At 37.9% G+C, this 22,564-nt stretch overlaps 1 protein-coding gene across 2 annotated transcripts in view; it reads right to left on the reverse strand.

Annotated features, from left to right (window-relative positions):
* The window catches only part of BBS4 (Bardet-Biedl syndrome 4), a 57,437-nt gene that overhangs the window by 16,448 nt on the left and 18,425 nt on the right, over window positions 1-22,564 (reverse strand). For both annotated transcript variants that reach the window (XM_055320212.1, XM_055320211.1), the window contains exons 3-5: window positions 4,786-4,865; window positions 1,597-1,660; window positions 259-370 (exon numbers count right to left, since the gene is read on the reverse strand). In XM_055320212.1, the coding sequence (XP_055176187.1) occupies window positions 259-370; window positions 1,597-1,660; window positions 4,786-4,865 (256 nt within the window). The remainder of the gene's footprint in view (window positions 1-258; window positions 371-1,596; window positions 1,661-4,785; window positions 4,866-22,564) is intronic.

Raw genomic sequence — 22,564 nt, forward strand, 5'->3', positions numbered from 1 at the left:
AAACAGTATCAGTGTTCCCTCATCCCTCTACACTATACGCTGTTTGAAATACTCAGTTCCTTCATACTTGATAACTCATTTTCTCAAATTTCAAAAGTAGTCCACTCTTCAAAGTGGATCCCAGTATCTCTATGGAGCAACTATCCCTCTCTGTATCTGCAGGCTGGTCAGGCTGCCAGAAGCAGCCACTGCGCCTGAGAACGCAATTTACGTGGTTCTCTGTGAATGCCCCAGGGCTTGCAGGCAGCAAATACTCACAAAGATCTGGCCACCTGTTTGAGGTTATCAGCACACTGAGGGCTGAGAACAGCACATGTCTGAAAGAGTTCTAGGGACTCTTGGATATTTCCTTCCAGGCGAAATATTAATGCTGCCAAGAGACAGAAAACACAGAAATAAATCATCACGTTCTGGGGAGAACAGTCTCATATCAGAAAAACTGAAGAAGAGGAACTTAAATCATACCAAAGGAATCCTTTGGATAACTGTATTTTTAACACAATCAGATAGGACCTCAGGTAGGCTGAAACAAGTAGCAAAATTGTTGACAATCTAAAACTTTTTCTAAGAAGGTATCTCAGAGCCACCTACTCCTCCATTCCCAGCATCCACCACGTGGATAATCAGCTGCCTTGCAAATTATCCCACAAGTTCTTCATAATAAGGATATTCCTGGGCTTCCCCATCAAACACTCTATTTATCATGATAATTCAGACATCCGTCTGGCTGTTTCCTGAGAACACGCAAACAGGGAAAAGGCAATCAAGGAGATTCTGGCTGCAAGTGCACTAATATTTCAGACTTGGTTTTCAGTATAGGAACCAATACAAATCGGCCATTCTCCCTAGGCTTAAGTTTTCAGAAGAATTGACATGTTTAAGTATTATGAGGCACTGAAAGTCTGGAACTTGTAATATTGGTGAAAAAGGAGCACTAGGTGTGTCAGTATGTCACAAATTTGTATACCAATTATGTCACAAAATTATATATTAATCTGAAGGCTATCAATCCAATAAATAGTAAACAAAACCATTCATTTACATCAAAGAATCAAAAGGAAAATTCCTAGAAAAACTAAAGATGCCAAAGGGTAAAATTTCAGTCAGTGGTTCCTATATTTGGTTTTTGATAAATTTCATCTGTTCTCTGCTTTATCCTCTGTACCTCTAGGCTTCTTCCCTTCATCCTACCACCCTTATAAAAATTCCTCAAGCCTTTCCTAATCTCTCTTAGCCTGACTACAAGGAGCCTTTCCAGAAGCCCCTTCTGGGCTTGAAGCTGCTGCCTGAAGCAGGGACCCTAACATTCACTCTGAAAACACTAGCCAGACACTAGATAAATGGGGGAAGGACAGCAGCAACTTTTAATAAAACTAGTCATTCCTGAGGTCAAATCCCACACAAGAATTATGTTGATTTCAAACAATGTAATACTGAATAAGACCTTTGCAGAACATTTGAATTTAAAGTGTTTCATAAAAAAAAAAATATAAAAATAAAAAAATAAAATGTTTCCTAAGTAGTTTGCTCTTCTTTTAGAACCTAGACAAAGTATGCATTTCTCTAACAAGAAGAGAAGAAATATATATATCTTACCTTGGACATAGATAGCATATTCACATAAGCCCTGAGTCTCCTGAAGTTGCTCTTTGATAACAGCCTAAAAGAGGAAGAAATATACTTCTGAGTAATAGTTCAATGTCTTGAAATGTTTTTAAGAAAAGGTAGACGTGGGCTATGAGGCAGGAATCTATCAAAATCCTACAGGAGAACGCAGGCAGCAACCTCTCTGACCTCAGCTGCAGCAACTTCTTGCTAGCCTACTGTATAAAAGCAAGGAAAATAAAAGCAAAAGTGAACTATTGGGACTTCATCAGGATAAAAAGCTTTTGCACAACAAATGAAACAGTCAAAAAAGGCAACCTACAGAATGGGAGAAGATATTTGCAAATGTCTTATCAGATAAAGGGCTGGTATCCCAAATCTATAAAGAACTTATCAAACTCAACACCCAAAACACAAAAAGTCCAGTTAAGAAATCTGGAGAAGACAGGAACAGACATTTCTCCAAATAAGACATACAAATGGCCAACAGACACGTGAAAAACTGCTCAACATCATTCAGCATCAGGGAAATATAAATCAAAGCCACAACGAGATACCAGCTTACAATCGTTCAGAATGGCTAAAATGAACATCTCCGTAAACAACAGATGTTGGTGAGGATGTGGAGGAAGGGGTATCCTCTTACACGGTTGGTAGGAATGCAAGCTGGTGCAGCCACTCCGGAAAACAGTATGGAAGTTAAAAATAGAGCTACCCTAAGGCCCAGCAATTGCACTACTGGGTATTTATCCAAAGGATACAGTCATTCAAAGGGGCACATGCTCCCCAATGTTTATAGCAGCAATGTCCACAATAGCCAAACTACAGAAAGACCCCAGATGTCCATCGACAGATCAAAGAATAAAGAAGATGTGGTATTTGTATACAATGGAATAGTAGTCTCAAAAAGAATGAAGTCTTGCCATTTGCAACGACGTGGATGGAACTAGACAGTATTATGCTAAGCAAAATTAGACAGAGAAAGACAATTATCGTATGATTTCACTCATCTCTGGAATTTAAGAAACAAAACAGATGCAGTGTCTGTGTGGCTCAGTCGGTTGGATGTCTGCTGTCACCTCAGGTCATGATCCCAGGGTCCTAGGATTAAGATCCACATCTGGCTTCCTGCTCAATGGGGAATCTGCTTTTCCATCTTCCTCTGCCCCTCCCTACCTGCTTATGCTTGCTCTCTCTTTAATAAATAAAACAAATAATACAGTATATGTCAACTGAATTGAATTTAAGTTAAAATTTTTAAAAAAGAAAGAAAAAAGTAGACATGGTCAAGGAGCATATGTAAGAAATCTAGAATACAAATAATTACTAATAATGTTCGTTTGGAATTTTTTTTAAATTTCAACTCTCTTATGGCTGCTTATAGAACAAGGGTCAGCAAACAATGGCGCACAGGCCAAATCTGAGCTACACAGTTTGTTTTTGTAAAGCTCTCATGCTAAGAGTAGTTTTCACATTTTTAAAGGGTTATAAAAAAAATAAGATGAAGAGTATGAAACAGAGACTGTGGCCTATAAAGCCCAAAATATTTACCATCTGGCCCCTTACAAAAAGAGTTTCCCAACCCTTATCTAGAATCTAGGCAAGCTAAAGAAAACGTGAAAAGATTGCTAGGCATTACTGTAGATGCCAGGTGCTCTCTGATGGCAAAATACAGGCTCTACCTTCCTCCCGTGACAGGCTAAACTCAGTATGAGACAGGAGTTCAGAGAACAAGCACCTGAGTCAACTTAGAGATTCAAGGAAGGCTTTCTGGAGTCAACAGTTTTAAAATCCTGTGTTGACAGGGGTTGGAGGAGAAACTGAGGTGGCTAAAGGAGGGAGAAAAGGGCTTCCAAGTCCAAGCTAAAGAAGTTGAGAGCCATAAAGAAGTTGAAAAGTTTGTAAGCTCTGTAAGCAGGAAGTAACCCAATTCTATTTGCTTTATAGAAAAGTCATTTTTGGAGCACTGTTGAAAACAGATTGAAAGGAGGCAGGATTGGTGTAAGAATTCTTACAGTAATTTAAACAAAAATGATGAGAATTAACTAAAGCACGGAGAGAGAATAAAGTGGACAATTTCAAGAGACAGTAGACAAGGATCTCCAGAACTTACTGATTATCTATAATATACTAGGGAAAATGAATCAGGGGATTCTGACACAGACAGATGGGCGAAAGATGGTATCTATTCCTGCGAAAGAGTACAGGAGAAGGAACAGGGTTGGAGGAAAGCAGATAAATTCAGCTACAGAAAAGCTAAATTTGAAATGCCTGTGAAGCATCAGGTTTCAAACTCATCTGAAGATCAGAAAGAAATGTATGAAATGAGCAAAGGGATCAAGGAGAGGACCTAGGAACATCCCCAACTCTTAAGAAATAAATGAGGAAGAGAAGCCAAAAATAGGAAACAGAAAAAGTTGTCAAAAAAAGGAAAAGGGAAACCAGAAAAAGAGAATATCACAGGAGAGAAAGAAACCTTCTGAGATTCATGTTGGTACTAAACATGGCTAGTTCTGTCCAGTGCCATAGGTACAAATGCCACAGATTTAAAACTACAACTTCAGAAGCGTGCAAAGTTCTGAATGCCAAAAAGACAAAATGAAGGATATATCTTGCATGTTTAGTACTGTTATGTCATAGATGTTACCAAAGATACAGTTTAGAGAAAAAGGAAATACACAGTTTTTAAATATACAAATAATGATCATGTTCACCATAATAAGAGAATTATAATACTCAATGAAATATCATTTTTAACCTAGCCAGAGATCAAAAAGGTAAATAAATACCATGATGTGTTGAGCATTTGCCCCCCCACCAAGAGACCAACAAGTCCCAGACAGTGGCTCCTCCTTCATCCACATCTTGAAATGAGAAGACACATGGAGGACACCTGAACCTGACCCCCAGCCTACAGTCAGACCCAGGCAACCCACAGCCAGACTGAAGGCCCATGGGCAATAACTAAATGTTTGTTGATGGAAACCACTGAAATTTTGAGGTTGTTAAGCAGCATTATCATAGCAAAAGCTAACTGATACACAAAGGGTGGGGAGACACACAGTGTAGGAATTTGTACATTATTAGTGGGATTTAAACTGCCACAACTCTGTGTGACACATTCTGTTAGTTGCCTAACAAAGCCCGCCTCTTACGGTGTCTATCTTTACAATCACTCACCTTGCATGCTTCATAATCCTTCCGGATATAGTGGAGATGTATCAACCAGTTCTGTTTCTCCAAAATTGGAAACTCTTGAGCTGGAGAGCATATTTTGACAGACAACAGAGTCATTATTAGGTTTTCTCCTTTAGCATTGTGCTCACATGTGACTACAATCCTACTGCAGTAGCACATTAAATTCTTCATGCTGCTGATCACAAGAATATCATACATCAAAAATGTCTAGATCTTTAAAACTAAAGATACTTGTCCTACTATCATACATTGAATATATACTTCTCTTCGGTTTTTGCAGCCTATCCTGTCAGTTTCTCAGACCATAACTTGGCCTGAAGAAAATAAAATCATTGTCTCTTCTCCCTTTCTCTCTCCCTGGTTATCGAAGGTGAGTAGATGACTCTCTAAAGGATATTTCAGGAATATTACAAACAAAACATAACATAGTTAATGTCCCATCTGATAGATCAAAGGTAAAATAGTTAAACACAATCCTAGCAATAGCAAGTAAAACATTATACTGCTGCCCAGGAATGAGAAGGCAACAATGACCAAAAAAAATTTTAACTGAGTCACTGAAAACAATTTCTGATAAACCATAAAATGAGTTACTATCCTTTTGAATTTAAAAGTTTAAAAATATGGGTAAAAATACATTAAGAAAAACCTCTGTGGAAAAAAAGAGAAGGCTTCACACCAACAGAAGTAGGGAGGAAGGGGGAGGGAGGAAAGTTAAAAAGGAGTCTTCAGGAGCACTTGGGTGGCTCAGTCAGTTAAGCATCTGACTCCTGATTTTGGCTCAAGTCATGATCTCAGGGTCCTGGGATCGAGCCCCACATCAGGCTCTGTTCTAGGCGTGGAGCCTGCTTAAGATTCTTTCCCTCTGCTCCTCCACACACACCTCTCTCTCACTCTCTCTCTCAAAAAGAAAAAGGAGACTTTAACTCTTTAATGTTTTAATTCTACACACACACACACACACACACACACACACACACACATCTCTAAACTATACATGACTAAATGTTTACACTTATTAAATCTGGCCAGTGAGTACACGGATGTTCATGTTTTTATACACTTTAATACATATTTGAAATACTCCCTTTTAAAAATGTAAAAGAAAGAATACAGCAGGAAAACAGGTGGAAACAATTTCTAAATATTTGTCATCATTCTGTCCCATAACCTTAAGAGATACATCAACAGGAAACCTAAGATTTGTAGATCCATAATATGACAGGAAGGAAAAAAGTTTACTATGACCCAGAGTCAATGGTGCCAGAACACAATAATTAATGATGCTTACTCCCTCCCAAGAACAGGGAATATCAATGGAATTTATAAGATAAAATTATGAAAGTATGGATATGCTTTTCTACGCCAGAAGGAAGAAACACTTCTATGTGAAACAATTACATAACCAAATAAACATGACAACTGCAAGAATTCTTCTCCCTTATAATTTGCCCTAGGTGCCAAAATCTCTTAGTAATGTCCCTAACTCACATTTTATATTAAATTTTGATTAATGCTAGGGAATGACATCCTGGATATATGAAGGCTGAGCAGAAAATTACTGTGCTTTGAATTTTCAGTTGAAAAATTTTCTAAAATGACTAAGACTTTTGTAAGTATAAATAAAGTCTTCTTTGGTAAAGGATCTCTTCTGGGATGAGGAGATACAGCACATGTTTTGTTTTGTTTTGTTTTTATGTAGAATTCCCATCCTGATTCAGTACCAGCTTTCTCGGGACCTATAGCAAATTATTCAGCTTCTCTGGGCCTCCATTTTTCCCTCAATAATTTTCAGTGGAAAATTACGAAAAATCTGAAAGTGGTCATCCAATAAATGTTAATTTCCTCATATTATAACAGGACTTATAATACTTTTCTGCCTCAACATATTATTTGGGACATTGAAAGATATGACAAATCTACTGAGGCAAGGAAAACAAAAGTAAAAATAAACTTTTGGGACTACATCAAAATAAACTTCTGGACAGCAAAGGAAACGAACAAAAGACAGCCTACTAAATGGGAGAAGACACTTGCAAATGACATATCTGACAAGGGGTTAATATCCAAAATATATAAAGAACTTCTAGAACACAAAAAAATAATCCAATTTAAAAATGGGCAGAAGACAAGAACAGACATTTCTGCAAAGAAGACATACAGGTGGCCAACAGACACATGAAAAGATGCTTAACCTCATTCATCATCAGGGAAATGCAAATCAAAACCACAATGAGAGATCACCTCACACTGTCAGAATCAATAACACAAAAGAAGCAACATGTGTTGCTGATGATGTAGAGAAAAAGGAACCCTTGTGAACTGTTGGTGGGAATGCAAACTGGTATAGCCACTGTGGCAGACAGTTTGGAGGTTCCTCAAGAAGTTAAAAATAGAAATAACCTTCGATCCAGCAATCCCCCTACTGGATATTTACCCAAAGAATATGAAAAAACAAATTTGAAGAGATATGCACTCCTATGTTTATGGCAGCATTATTTACAATAGCCAAGATATGGTAGCAGTCTAAGCGTCCATCAAGAGATGAATGGATAAAGATGTGGGGTGTGAGGTGTGTGTGTATATGTGTAATGGAGTATTTCTCAGCCATAAAAAAGAATGAAATCTTGCCACTTGCAACAACATAGACGGATCTAGAAGGTATAATGCTAAGTGAAATCAGTCAGAAAGAGATAAATACCACATGATTTTACTTATATGTGTAATTTAAGAAACAAAACAAAGGGGGAAAAAGATAGACAAAGACAGACTCTTAACTACAGAAAGGAAGCTGATAGTATGGGTGGAGGGGGAAGGATGGGGGAAGTAGATAAAGGGATAAGAGTACACTTATCTTGATGAGCCCTGAATAATATATGGAATTGTTGAATAGCTATATTGTACACCTGAAACTAATATAACACTGTATGCTAACTATACTGGAATTAAAAGAAAGAGAACAAATCTTGAAATGAATATAAATGTATAGACAAATATAAATGTAAGACATTATTACTATCAGTTTGAGCTCTGTATTAGTCGGGGTCTAAGAAGGTAAGATGGAAACCACTTGAGAATTTATTTTTTTTTTAATTTTATTTACAATAGTCATAGAGAGAGAGAGAGAGAGAGAGAGAGGCAGAGACACAGGCAGAGGGAGAAGCAGGCTCCATGCACCAGGAGCCTGACCTGGGATTCGATCCCGGGTCTCCAGGATCGTGCCCCGGGCCAAAGGCAGGCGCCAAACCGCTGCGCCACCCAGGGATCCCCCACTTGAGAATTTAAAACATAGGGATTTCAATGGCATGAACGGTGGTGATGAATGAAATGAGAGGCCCAAAAGGGAACAGTGAGACAAATCAGAGGTTAGCATGGGAGCATAAAGCTACCACCTGGAAGGAAAAGGGGAGGAAATGTGTTGTCACCAGCATCCACGACCGAAGTTATCAGGAAGAAACTAAAAACAAGATGGCTTGAAGCAACAGAAGATGCTTCCAGAGACCACCTCACTCCTCCAACTTCCCCAAGCAGAGAGAGAGGAAAGCCATGGGTTCTCCTTCTTCCTGGCCTCCAATCTCCTGCCAGTTCCCCCCACTTGCTAACCCAGACACTGCTGACACAGAAACTGCTGACACAGGGGCATGGAAAGGAAAGAAGCCTGCAAGGGTAGGCTCTTCATAATACACAGCAAAGAAGGGAAAAGTGTGGAATGTGGATCTGAGGGCACCCAGGCCCATGATCAGCAGAAACCTCAATTCCGTTCATAAATGATGATGAAAGAGGAGGAGACTGGACCACGTCAGTACTCACCTCAAGATAAATAGAAGCTGGCTTTTAAAAAATTATTATTCTTAAATTGTTTGCTACCCAACTTGCTTACTTCTTATGAGCTTAAATAGGATGAGGAAGAATGAAAAAGTCAAAAAGATCAATTATGGTTTTACTACATATCCTATTTTACTTCCTCAAATCAAAATTTAATAATTACATTTTATCCTTTTTAGGGGTGCCTGAGTATGTATGTATCCTCCTATATGTATTTATATTTTTTATTTATATGATTTACTTAGATATATTCCATAAGTATATATAATTATTAAACATACTTGGAGGGATCCCTGGGTGGCGCAGAGGTTTGGCGCCTGCCTTTGGCCCAGGGCGCGATCCTGGAGACCCGGGATCGAATCCCACGTCAGGCTCCCGGTACATGGAGCCTGCTTCTCCCTCTGCCTGTGTCTCTGCCTCTCTCTCTCTCTCCCTGTGTGACTATCATAAATAAAAATTAAAATAAAAAAAATCTTTAAAAAAAATAAAAATAAAATAAACATACTTGGAAACTGTTTGCTTATATCTACTGAACCTAAATATATCCTGTGACCAAGTGACCAAGCAATTCTACTCCTAGGTACATACATGTACTCAAATCACATGTACAAGATGTCATGGTGACATTATGCATACATAACATCTTAAAATGAAAGTTTCCCTATGTTCATCAAGAGTAAACTAAGGGTGAGTGGTTAAGTGTCTGCCTTTGGCTCAGGGCGTGATCCCAAGGTCCTGGGATCAAGTCCCATATCCGGCTCCCTGCAGGGAGCCTGCCTCTCTCTCTGCCTATGTCTCTGCCTCTCTCTCTGTGTCTCTCAGGAATAAATAAATAAAACCTTAAAAAAAAAAAAAAGAGTAAACTGAACTGAGGTGCCTGGGTGGCTCAGTCATTTAAGTGGCTGCCTTCAGCTCAGGTCATGATCCCAGAGTCCTGGGATCAAGCCCCGCATCTGGCTCCCTGCTCAGTGAGAAACCTGCTTCTCCTTCTCCCTCTGCCTCTGCCCCTCCCCCTGCTCATCCTTGCATGCGCTCGCTTGCTCGCTCGCTCTCTCTCATAAATAAATAAAATCTTGGAAGGCAGGAAGAAGGAAGAAAAAGGAAGACAGAAAGAGTAAACTGAATAAACTAGGGTATAGCCTAACAGTGGGATACTATATAACACTGAAAAATATATTTCTTAAGCAAACACTGAATAATTGTTGATCCTAAATTCAAAAGCACAGCAAAACTGATCTACACAACAGAAGTTGGATGTAAGTAACCACTTTTGAGAGGAGTAATGACCATTAGGGGGCATGAGGGAGGCCTCTGGGATGCTGATCATGTTCTATAGCTTAATCAAGATGGATACATCGACCTTGTGAAAATTTATTGAGCTATACGAATACGATTTATGCACTGTTCTTTATGTACACTATTAAAAACAGTATCAAGAATCAAATTAAATACCTCCTCCATCTAAAGATTAATTTCTACAATACCAGTATAGAAGAGGAGGGGCACACAGCTCAGTCTGCAATTAAGAGTAAAACTCTCTAGACAAGACACAAAGACATTCATCATAAAACAAATGATGCAGTTTAAAAATAGGCAAAAGCCTTGAATATTTCCTTCACAAAGAAATGACCAGTTAGTATATGAAAAAGTGCTCAACCTCACCAGTCATAAGGATAATGCAAATTAAAGTCACAATAAGATACTACAACATATCTACCAACATGTCTAATATGAAAAAGACTGATAGTACCAAAGAATTTATAGCAACCAGAATCTCATAACTGCTGGTGGGGGGGTACAATTATACATTTTGGCAGTGTCTTATAAAGCGAAAACATACACTTTATATATGACCCAGCAATTCCTTTCCCTAGGTACTTACTGTAGAGAAAGGAAAACACATGCCACCCACACACAAAAAAATGTGGCAATGAATGTTCACAGACGTTTTTACATAATGGTCAAAAACTAGAAACAACACAAATGTTGAGCAACAGGAGAATGGATAAACTATATTAAGTCATACAATGGAACATTAGACAGTACTTCTTAAAAATTAAAAAATAAAAAGCTACTGATACATTATAGCAACATGGATGAATCTGAAAAACCTTATGTTGAGGAAGAGAAACCTAAAACTAAGTAGTACATATGATATGATTCCCCTTGTATGAACTTAAAGCACAGACAAATTTAATTTATGGGGACAGAAATCAGGAGGGCTCCGCCTAGGGAACTGAAGGGAGGACTGATTGGACGGGGGCATGAGGAAACTTTCTGGGTGATAAAAGTGCTTACCTTGTTCTGAGTAATGATTACATGAGTATATATGTTTGTCAAAATTCAAGAGTTGGGCACTTATGGGGCACCTAGGTGGCTTAGCTGGTTAAGCATCCAACTCTTGGTTTCCGCTCAAGGCATGATCTCAGAGTCGTGTAATCTAGCCCTGAGTCAGGCTCCATGCTGGATATGGAGTCTACTTGAAATTCTCTCTCTTCCTCTCCCTCTGCCCCCACCCCTCATGCACACATTTTCTTTCTCTATCAAAAAAAAAAAAAAAAGGAAGAGTTGGGCGTTTAAGATTTATAGATCTTACTAGCACTTCCAATTAAATTAAAAATCAGCTTTGTTTCTCAAAAAAATCAAACAGAATTACCATATGATCCAGCAATTCTACTGCTGAGTATATACCCAAAACAAATGAAAACAGGGAGCCTGTTTCTCCATTTGCCGCTGAAGTGCTTGGGCCTTCCCAGGAAGCTAAGGCCATGTTGCAGTAAAGCCCCCTCATTTCATCCTGCGAATATCCTGGTAGCCCAGCACTTATAGCTGCCAGCCCAACACTTTCACCTGCATCTCCTGGGCTCTCCTCCTGCACAATGATGAGGGGACGGTTACAGAGTATAAGATCAATGCTCTCATTCACACAGCCAAAGTAAATGCTGAGCCTCTCTGACCAGGCTTGTGTGCAAAGGCTTTAGCCATTGTCCACATGGGAGCCTCATCTGTAGTCAAAGGGTGATGGGCCTGCCCCAGCAGGAGGCTCACTACTGCTCTCAGCTGAGAAGAAAGTGAAGCACAGAGAGAAGAAGCTGAGGAGCTTTGGTCTATTTGACCAAAAATGTTTTTAACATATGCTTTGGTCTATTTGATAACATATGCTTTGGTCTATTTGACCAAAAATGTTTTTAACATATTTAATTACAATACAATTATAATATTAAATTATTTAACATATTTTCTTGTAACATAAAAATAATAAAAAGCCGAACTCTTAAAAAACACAAAAGAAAAAATGAAAAAGAAAGCAGGGACTCAACCAGACACTTGTACACCAAGGTTCATAACAGTGTTACTGACAATAGCCACAAGGTGGAAGCACAGGATCCCAAGCGTCCTGGCACAGAGTACCACATCAGGTTCCCCGCAGGGAGCCTGCTTCTCCCTCTGCCTGTGTCTCTATGAATAAATAAATAAAATCTTTAATGAAGAAGTAGGAAGAAGGAAGAAGGAAGAAGAAGAAGAAGGGCACTTGGCTGGCTCCATAGTTGAGCATCTGCCTTTGGATCAGGTTGTGATCCCTGAGTCCTAGGATCAAGTGCAGCATCAGGCTCCCCACAGGGACCCTGCTTCTCCCTCTGTGTCTGTCTCTCATAAATGAATAAAATCTCAAAAAAATAATTAAAAAATAAAAAATAAAATTTTTTTCTAAAAGATGGAAAAGTTTTGAGATGGATGGTGGTGACAGTTGCAGAACAATGTGAATGTACTTAATACCACAAAACTGTACACTTAAAAATGGTTAAAATGATAAATTTTAAGTTCTGTATATTTTACCACAAAGAAATGCCAATGCTCAGCTCAATTTAATCAGTGGAGTAGTAGGGCAATGCCAGATTACAAAAGAGTTGAAGATATGGAGACAATTAGGATTGACTATCCCTTCCAAAGCAAATCAATAAAAGTTAATTCACTATTACAGTAGAAACAGTGAAGTGAGATAACTGTTTATCAAAGATACTGTGAGAGCAATTTCATGTGAATTGTAAACTGAATTAGGTAACATCTAAATTGTCTTCTACCAAAAATAAATAAATAAATAAATAAATAAATAAATAAATAAATAAATAAATAAATAATAGTCTTCTACCTCTACAGTTCTCTATACACAAGAGCTGAAACATAGGAAAAAGGAATGATATTAATGAAGTCAAAAGCATATACCTATGAAATACAGGTATCAGATATATAGATAGAAATTAGTCTGAGAAGAAACTGCTATATATAGTGTAGAAAATGATATGTAAAAAAAAAAGAAAGAAAATGATGCGTAACCAGAATATCTGTAACATTCTCAACCTCCACAACCTTTAATTCTTTAAGAATTACTGACACATTATGGGATGCCTGACTGGCACAGTGAGTTGGCTCTGGGTCTGTGGGGTCTGGCATTGGCTCTGGGTCTGATCTTGGGGCTGTGGGATTGAGCCCTGCATCCGGCTCTGGGCTCAGCAGGGAATCTGCTTGGGATTCTCTCTTCCTCTGTGCCTCTCCCCACTCTAAAATAAATAAATAAGTCTAAAAAGAAAGAAAGAAAGAAAGAAAGAAAGAAAGAAAGAAAGAAAGAAAGAAAGAAAGAGAAGGAAGGAAGGAAGGAAGGAAGGAAGGAAGGAAGGAAGGAAGGAAAGAAAGAAAGAAAGAAAGAAAGAAAGAAAGAAAGAAAGAAAGAAAGAAAGAAAGAAAGAAAGAAAGAAAGAAAGAAAGAAAGAAAGAAAGAAAGAAAGAAAATAACTACTGACACATTAAAAATACTCTTTGGAGGGGTGTATGGCTGGCTCAGTCCTGTGACTTAATCTCAGGGTTGTGATTTCAAGCCCCAAGTTGGGCATGAAGCCTACCTAAAATTTAAAAAAAAATTTTTTTTTAATTAAAAAGAAAAAAAAAGGAATATAAGGGAAGGGAGAAAAAATGTGTGGGAAATATCAGAAAGGGAGACAGAACATAAAGACTCCTAACTCTGGGAAACGAACTAGGGGTGGTGGAAGGGGAGGAGGGCAGGGGGTGGGGGTGAATGGGTGACAGGCACTGAGGGGGGCACTTGACGGGATGAGCACTGGGTGTTATTCTGTATGTTGGCAAATTGAACACCAATAAAAAATAAATTTATTATAAAAAAATAAAAATAAAAAAACCTCTAAGGAATCAACCCAAATGATGTCCAACAACAAATAAACTGATAAACAAAACGTGGTGTATATATATATATATATATATATATATATATATATATATATAATGGAATATTATTCAGATTTAAAAGGGAATGCAATTTTGTACAACATGCTACAACACAGGTGAACCTTGAAAACATTATGCTAAATAGCATATAAGCAAGACACAAAAAGGCAAATATTGTATGATTTTGCTTATATGAATAATTAGAATCTAGAGGCAAATTCAGTGGAATAGAAGTAGAACAGAGGATATCAGGGGTTAAAGGTTAGGAGGAAATAGATTTATCATTTAATAGGTACATAGTTTCTGGGGTGATGAAACAGTTTTTGAAATAGTGGTGACAGTTGTACAACACAGTGAATGTAATTAATGCTGCTAAAGTGTACATTTAAAAATGGTTAAAGAGGTAAATCTTATGGGACATATATTTTGCCACAATATGAAAAAAAAATTCTTTTATTGCAAAAATACTCTGAAAGCAAGCTGAGATCTCAAGCTGAGATCAAGTTTCTCACAAGTAAATATATAGTCTCGGGTTGTAGACAAAACTCATCCTGGGTTATAGCCAACCCAAAATGGAAGAGGTCTCCAGTGGAGACTCACTAAAGAAAGGAAATATACCCATGAAGGAAATCAATTCACTCACCTCAATGATGGATAGGTCCTCAACTGAAAGCCAGAAGAAAGGTCACTTGAGGTCATACCATAGGGAAAAATGAAGGGGACTTAAGTAGCCCCATGTAGGATATTATTTTCCAGAACTATCAAGTAATTCTGATAATTCCAAATAAGAAGTTCCTTGTTCTTGAAAAAGTCCAGATATGTTTAGACAAAAACTCCAAATAGTCATTTACCCCTTCCACAGTTGGCACTCACCGTCCTCAAGAACAGAGTCAAGTGAGGATTATGAGCCTCTCAGGCTAAGGGGTGGGTGTGTTGGGGGACAGCACCCAAATCCAGACTCAGACTCAGAGCTTCTCAGTCACAATGCCCTCGACTAGGGTACCTGGGTAGCTCAGTCAGTTAAGCGTCTGACTTCAGCTCAAGTCATGATCCCAGGTTCTGGAATCAAGCCCCCATGCTGGGCTCCCTGCTCAGTGGGGAGTCGGCTTCTCCCTCTGCCCCTTCTCGGCTCCTCCATCTACTCATATTCACTTGCTCACTCTCTCTGTCAAATAAATAAATAAAATCTTTTAGAAAAATGTCCTTGACTACTGCTTGTTCAGATGGAAGTCTTTCTGCTTGCTAATGCAACTTCTGTGTGCATTCTTCATGTTAAATTTATCAGCTTCCTGTCTTAGCCTTCAAGTATCATACTGTTTAACCAGAGCAGTGGTTCTCAACTAGGAACAATTTTGTAACCTAGAAACATATGGCAATATCTAGAAATGTTTGGTTGTCATAACTGGGTACTACTAACTCATACTAGGTAGAGGCTAGGGGTGCTGTTAACATTCTGCAATATATAGGGCATCTCCCACAATAAAGAATTATCATGCCCAAAATGTCAATACTGCCAAGGTTGAGAAAATCTGAACTACAGGTTAATAAGACACCTAAAGAGTTCACAGTGAAATATGAGAGCTTTATGTTCAAAATACTACTTTAATTTTTAATCCATCAATTAAAGTTCATTAATTCTTAAGACTGATAATCCTGTTTTCTTTATATTCCTGATATTTTCCAAATTTCTATGATGAACTTATATTGATTTTTCTATCAGAAAATCACAAACATATTTTAAAATAGAAACCCTTATCCTTTCCTTTTTCTGTAATAGTCTATTTGCCTAAAGACAATTTTCCTTCAGGTCGACTGTGTGTATTTTTTCTACTGACATTTTATTCTTTATTGCTGCACTGTATCTGGAGTAGGAGTGACCAAAACTTGCGTTTACTGCACCATCTTAACTGGAAACCCAATTTGACATCTGAGTTCAAGAGAAACTACTGAGTAATACTTAAACCAATTTTATACAAAACAATTTTCTGGGGCAGCCCAGGTGGCTCAGAGGTTTAGTGCCGCCTTCAGTCCAGGCTGTGATCCTGGAGACCTGGGATAGAGTCCCACGTCGGGCTCCCTGCATGGAGCCTGCTTCTCCCTCTGCCTGTGTCTCTGCCTCTCTCTCTCTCTCTCTGTGTCTTTCATGAATAAATAAATAAAATCTTTAAAAAAAAACAATTTTCTGATATTCTATTCTTCAGAGTCCATCATTTTATAAACCTGTACAATATAAAATGTGTGATTCGGATATTTACACTATTTGAAATGTTTTTATCATAAAAGGCAAAGGAAAGTAAAAGAAGTAATCTCTAGTAGCACTACAAGCAGAGTCTCAGAATAAAAACAGATGAAGCACATGATAGAAACAGAAGCAAGTTCAGTGCTGGCGATTCCTCAAACCACACTGTGCCAGATAGAGGACAGTGTGACAGCCTCCCGTGCATCCTTGTTTGTGTATCCATATACTTACCTGTCTGTGCTCTGCAACCAGCAATGATTACCCTTGACTCCTCAAAATTCACTCCCTATCAGTTGATTAAATTAAATTAATCAATGGTAATTTTATCTCTCTTGTCCATTACTGGCAAATGTATTAATCTGATTCAATGAAAAGAGTATTCCTAAGAGGTTCTGGGGGAAAAAAGGCCTTTCCTATTTTAAAAGAAAGCCATTAGGAAGCCAGACCATATCTCTGGCTTTGGAAAAACGGATGCTAAATGCTACTGGCAGCTTTGATTCAGGAAAAAGCAGGCACTGCACAGCACAGTGGAAAGGCAGAAAGATCTTAGGGCTTCACAGATCACTGAATCACTTGACCAATCCTAGTCTAATTCTGGACTTCCTCTTATATTAACTGGAAAAATTCCTTATTGTTTACAAGCCACTTTCTATTATTTACTACTGAACGCAACTCATGTAAAACAAGGTCTGAAAAAGATGAACAGATCCCTCTTACAACCCTGTGTTCCACATTGCTTACTGCTATTATTTTGTGAACATCATAAAAAACAATAAAGAGGGATATGTTATAGGTACTCCATATTCATAGTAAAAATATAAATGGCCATTTTGGAGAGGAATTTGGCAGAATTATTAAAATTTTACATGTGCATACTTTTCTTCCCAGATGTCCACTATGACAAACAGTGAAAAATTACAAACAATTTAAATGTTATGAAAAGGAGGGATCCCTGGGTGGCGCAGTGGTTTGGCGCCTGCCTTTGGCCCAGGGCGTGATCCTGGAGACCCGGGATCGAGTCCCACGTCGGGCTCCCGGTGCATGGAGCCTGCTTCTCCCTCTGCCTGTGTCTCTGCCTCTCTCTCTCTCACACTGTGTACCTATCATAAATAAATAAAAATTAAAAAAAAAAAAGAATAGATTCATATATGCCTGATGTATTTAAAATACATAGGTAGTTTAAAAATAAAATCTTGGGGGTGTGTGGTTGGCTCAGCCAGTAGAGCACACAATCCTGATCTTGGGATTGTGAGTTTAAGCTCTATGTTGGGTGTAGTGCTTACTTAAAAATAAATAAAAATATCTAAACTTAGAAAAAATACATACTACTGTAGAAGTTTTGAAAATACAGAAAGGAACAACAAAAAAATTAAAACCTTACATGTTCCCACTACTCACAGATAATTATGGTTATCTATTTTATTTCTTTCTAATCTTTTTATATGTGCATTTTAAGAAAAATATTTACCTGTAGACAATTGTAAAGCCTGCTTTTAAAAAATAGACATTTTTTTAAAATACTTTTATTTATTCATGAGAGAGAGAGAGAGAGAGAGAGGCAGAGACACAGGCAGAGGGAGAAGCAGGCTTCCAGCAAGGAGCCTGATAGGGGACTCGATCCCAGATCCTGGGATCACGCCCCAAGGCAAAGGCAGACCTTCAACTGCTGAGCTACCTAGTCGTCCCTAAACATTATTTTAAATAGCTACTTAGTATTTATTTGCATGAACAAATAATCACCTGGCCTTGTCTTATTGCTGAATGTGTAGATTGTTTCCAATAAATCATTACTACTAATAATAATGTAATGAATATCTTTGCTTAAGAAAATATCATATATGTGTTGAGGATACTTATTAGAATAGATTCTTATAACAGGAAGTACTAACTTACATAATATGAACTTTTACAGTCCCTGACACTTACTGACAAACTTTTACTCAGAAGTATTATGGCAATTTAGACTTGCATATTTCTCTGCATACACAGGTACCTTGATAATTTTTAAATATAAATAACTTACTCCTCACTGTAGTTCTCCATGCTATTTAAGAAGAAAAAGAGGATGATGCTTAGCTAATAAACTTTTACTTCCAAAATTAAATCAAGACTAGACTTTCAACTCCTTTAAATCTGTCTTTCTTTTCAGACTAAAAAGAAAGAAAAGAATGTTGGCTTTTTTTTTAACTAAACGATACTGTATAAGGTCCTTAGAACAAAATTTTTAAAATAAAATCCTGAAATAACTGAAGCATACATTTCCCAAAGGGAAAAAAAAAAAAAAAGACACGAATCAATCACTATTAAAATAGGCCTAACCTCAATGACAAAGATAACCCAATGTAGAAATGGGTAAAGCCTTTGCACAGACAGTTCTATAAAGAACATATACAAAAGGCCAATAAGAACAGGAGAAAAGATGCCCAGTATTCTTCATCATTATGGAAGTGTAAATGGTAATCACAATGAGATACCACTTCACACCTACTAGGATAGCTATTTAAAAAAAAAAAAAAAAAAAAAAAACAGAAAATAACAGTATTGGCAAGGATGTAGAGAAATTGGAGCCCTTACACATGCAGCTGCTGTAGAAGACAGCTTGGCATTTCCTCAAAAAACTAAACATAGAATTACCGTATGGTTCAGTAATTCCATTCCTAGATATATACCCAAAAGGAACGAAAGCAGCGACTCAAACAAATTTGTGCATCATTTCTACTGCAGCATTATTCACAATAGCCCCAAGTTGGAAACCATACCTGTCCATTAACAGACAAATGCATAAACAAAATGTGACATATGTATACAACGGAATATCATTCAGCCTTTAAAAAGAATGAAATTCTGTATAACATGTTCCAGCATAGATGAACTTTCAAAACATTATGCTAAATGTAATAAGCCAGACACAAAAGGATAAATAGTGTACGATTCTGAGTATATGAAATATCTAGAATAGGCAAATTTCATAAAGACAGAAAGTCGAAGAGAAGTTACTAGGGACTAGGGGGAAAGGGGCAATGGAAAATTATTGCTTAAGGGTACAGAGTTTCTGTTTGGGATATGAAAGTTTTAGAAATAGATAGTGATGAGTGTTGTACAACACTGTAAGTACTGCCACTGGAATATATGCTTAAAAATGTTTAAATTTTATATTATATGTATTTTACTACCATTTCAAAAATAATAATGTACCAAAACCACTGAATTGTATACTTTATTATTTTTTAAGGTTTATTTATTTTCTTTATAGAGAGCACAAGAGTGTGAGCATGAGCAGGGGGAGGTGCAGAAGAAGAGGAGGAAGACTCCCTCACTGAGCACCAAGCCCAAAGCAGGGCTCGATCTCACAACCCTGAGATCATGACCTGAGCCAAAACCAAGAGTCAGACACTCAAATGACTGAGCCACCCAGGTACCCTCTAATTATCTTTTTAAGTAAACTCTACACTCAATGTAGAGCTCAAACTCATGACCCTAAAATCAAGAGTCGCATGGCCCACCAACTGAGCCAGCCAAGAATCCCTAATGGATGAGTTGTATAGTCAAAGGAAAAAAAGATGGGGAGGGAATGCCAGGGTGGCATTTGGTTAAGCAGACAACTCTTAAATTCAGCTCCCGTCATGATCTCAGGGTCCTGAGAAGGAGATGAACATCAGTCTCTGCACTTAGCAGGGAGCCGGCTTCAGGATTCCCTCTCCCACTGCCCGTCTCCCCACTCATTCCCACGCTTTCTCACTCCAGAATAAATAAATAGGGGTGCCTGGGTGGTTCAGTCATTTAAGTGGCTGTCTTTGGCTCAGGTCATGATCCCAGGTCCTGGGATGGAGCCCCACATCAGGCTCCCTGCTCACTGGGGAACCTGCTTCTATCCTCTCCCCTCTGCTGCTATCCCTGCTTGTGTGTGCTCCCACTTTCTCTCTCTAAAATAAATAAATAAATAAAATATTTAAAAATTAAGTTAAATATATATATATATATATATTTTTTTTTTTTCAAAAAAAAAAAAAGGACGTCACAAGCACCTGGGTGGTTCATTTGGTTAAGCATCCAACCTTTGATTTCAGCTCAGGTCATGACCTCAGGGTCCTAAGACCCAGCCCCCCATCAGGCTCCACCTTAAGCTGCTTTATCAGAGTGAGAATAGCTTTTCTTCACAGGAACTCCTTTTTTAAAACTGTATTGTAGGGGTGTCTGGATGACTCAGTTGGTTAAGTGTGTGCCTTCTGCTCAGGGGACTGAGTGCTGTAGCAGACTCCCTGCTCGGCCAGGGAGTCTGCTCCTCCCTCTCCCTCTCCCTCTGCCTCTCTCCCCAGCTCATGCTCTCATTCTCTCTCAAGTAAGTAAATATATATTTTTAAAATTTTTAAATGATAATAAATAAAAATAAAAAACTGTATTGTAAATACTTTCAGCTGGAGAAAAGCTGAAAAAAAAAAAAAAAACACAGAATCTCTGCAAAACCTTCACCTATTTATCCCAGTCAGGTTCTGCATTCACCAGGGAGTCTACTTGGGATCTTCTCTCCCTTTCCTTTTGCCCCCACACCCCGCAATACTCAACACACACTCTCATAAATCAATCAATCAAAAAAAAAAAAAAAACACCTAACATCTATACAACACTATTATCTACCCTACCATTCTTTTTCAAATTTTAACAAATGTCTTAATAATTTCCTTTATGGCAAAAGAAGAGTCTTTGATTTTAAAACATTTTTTTAAATTTATTTTTTAGAAAGAGAGAGTACAAGGGGAGGCGCAGAAGGAAAGGGAGAGAGAATCTTAAGCAGACTCTGCAATGGGGCTCAACCTCATGACCCTGAGATCATGACCTGAGCCAAAACCAAGAGTCAGGCACTTAACTGTGTCACCCACGTGCCCTTATTTTAAAACATTTTAAAAGATGTTTTTCTGGGAGCACCTGGCTGGCTCAGTTGGAAAAACATGCAACTCTTGATCCCAGGGTTGTGAGTTCAAGACCCATATTGGGTATAGAGATTACTAAAAATAAATAAACTTTTTTTAAAAGATGTTTTTTTTTTTGCTCTAAATCAAATCTAGAACCAAATATTATAGTTAGCTGTTATGTCTCTTTAGTCTTCTTTAATTTTTGTCTTCCATGACCCTGACAGGTTTGTTGTTGTTGTTGTTTTTTAAGATTTTATTTTTTCATGAGAGACACAAAGAGAGGCAGAGACACAGGCAGAAGAAGAAGCAGGTTCCCCACAGGAAGCCTGATGCAGGACTGGATCCTAAGACTCTGGGATCACTCCCTGAGCCAAAGGCAGATGCTCAACCACTGAGCCACCCAGGGGTCCCTTGACAGTTTTTTCTTTCTTTTTTTTTTAAATGCAGACTAGTATTTTGTAGACTGTCTCTCAATTTGGGTTCATCTAATATCTCTTCAAGATTAGACTGGAGGTATTATTTTTGGCAAGAATACAATAGAAGTGATTTAGGAAGCACAGGATGCTGGTTTGCTCCATTACTGTGATGTTTACCTTCTATCACTTGGTCAAAGTAGTGTTTGGTAAATTTTTCCACTATGAAGTTACTACTACCTTATAATTTAAAAGTATCATACTTATAGAGGGATATTTAGAGACTTATGTAAATATCCTGTTTCCCATCAAACTTTTACCCACTAGTTTTAGCATCCATTGAGGAGTCTTGCATGAATCAATTATTATTATGATGGTTGTCAAACAGTAATTTTTATCATTCATTCCACTAGTTAACATTCTATTTTATAAGACCTTTTCCTTATTTGTATACTTTTATCAGTATGCACTGGTGTATTCTTATTTTATCCTATGTGTTATATTCACTGCTATATTAGTAGAGGCTCCAGAACTGGCCAGTGGCCAGAGAAAGCCCTTCAAACCCACTTCTGGGTCTTTATGACAAATCCCCATCACACTCTGTAAGCCATTCTTTATTTTCTGGCACAAGATCTCCTAGCCTTAATCATGGAATTAGGCATTTCCCCAAGGAATCCTGGTTCCTTTTACTTGAGAACAATAGAAACTAAGATCTGGGAGCTAACTGTGCTCCTGGCTACTAGGGGGTCATTGCTGCTAACCCTTCCCCGACACAGGCAAGGAAAAAAATATATTCTATAACTATGTATCTGTATTAAAAGCCATGTGCTCAATACGGATACCTCCAATTATTAACCAATACCTTAGGGTTTTATCTCACCTCTCCCCTTTCTATATTATGTAACTCCCTTCTCTAACAGTAAGAAAACTTGACTCCAATCATACCATAGTATATTTGCTTCTGCTTGCATTTTATTTTTAAGATATTTGTTTTCCAAAATTTTAATGAAATAATTCATGGTTCTAAAAGTCAAAACTACAGTGAAAGTCATACCTAACGAAGTGTCACATCCCCCATCCTTCCCACAGCATTTCCCTACAAAACCCTGGAAATAGCCAAAATCCTTCTGGTGTTT

The sequence above is a fragment of the Nyctereutes procyonoides genome, unplaced genomic scaffold (genome assembly GCF_905146905.1).
Source record: "Nyctereutes procyonoides isolate TBG_1078 unplaced genomic scaffold, NYPRO_anot_genome, whole genome shotgun sequence".
Classification (NCBI taxonomy): Eukaryota; Metazoa; Chordata; class Mammalia; order Carnivora; family Canidae; genus Nyctereutes; species Nyctereutes procyonoides.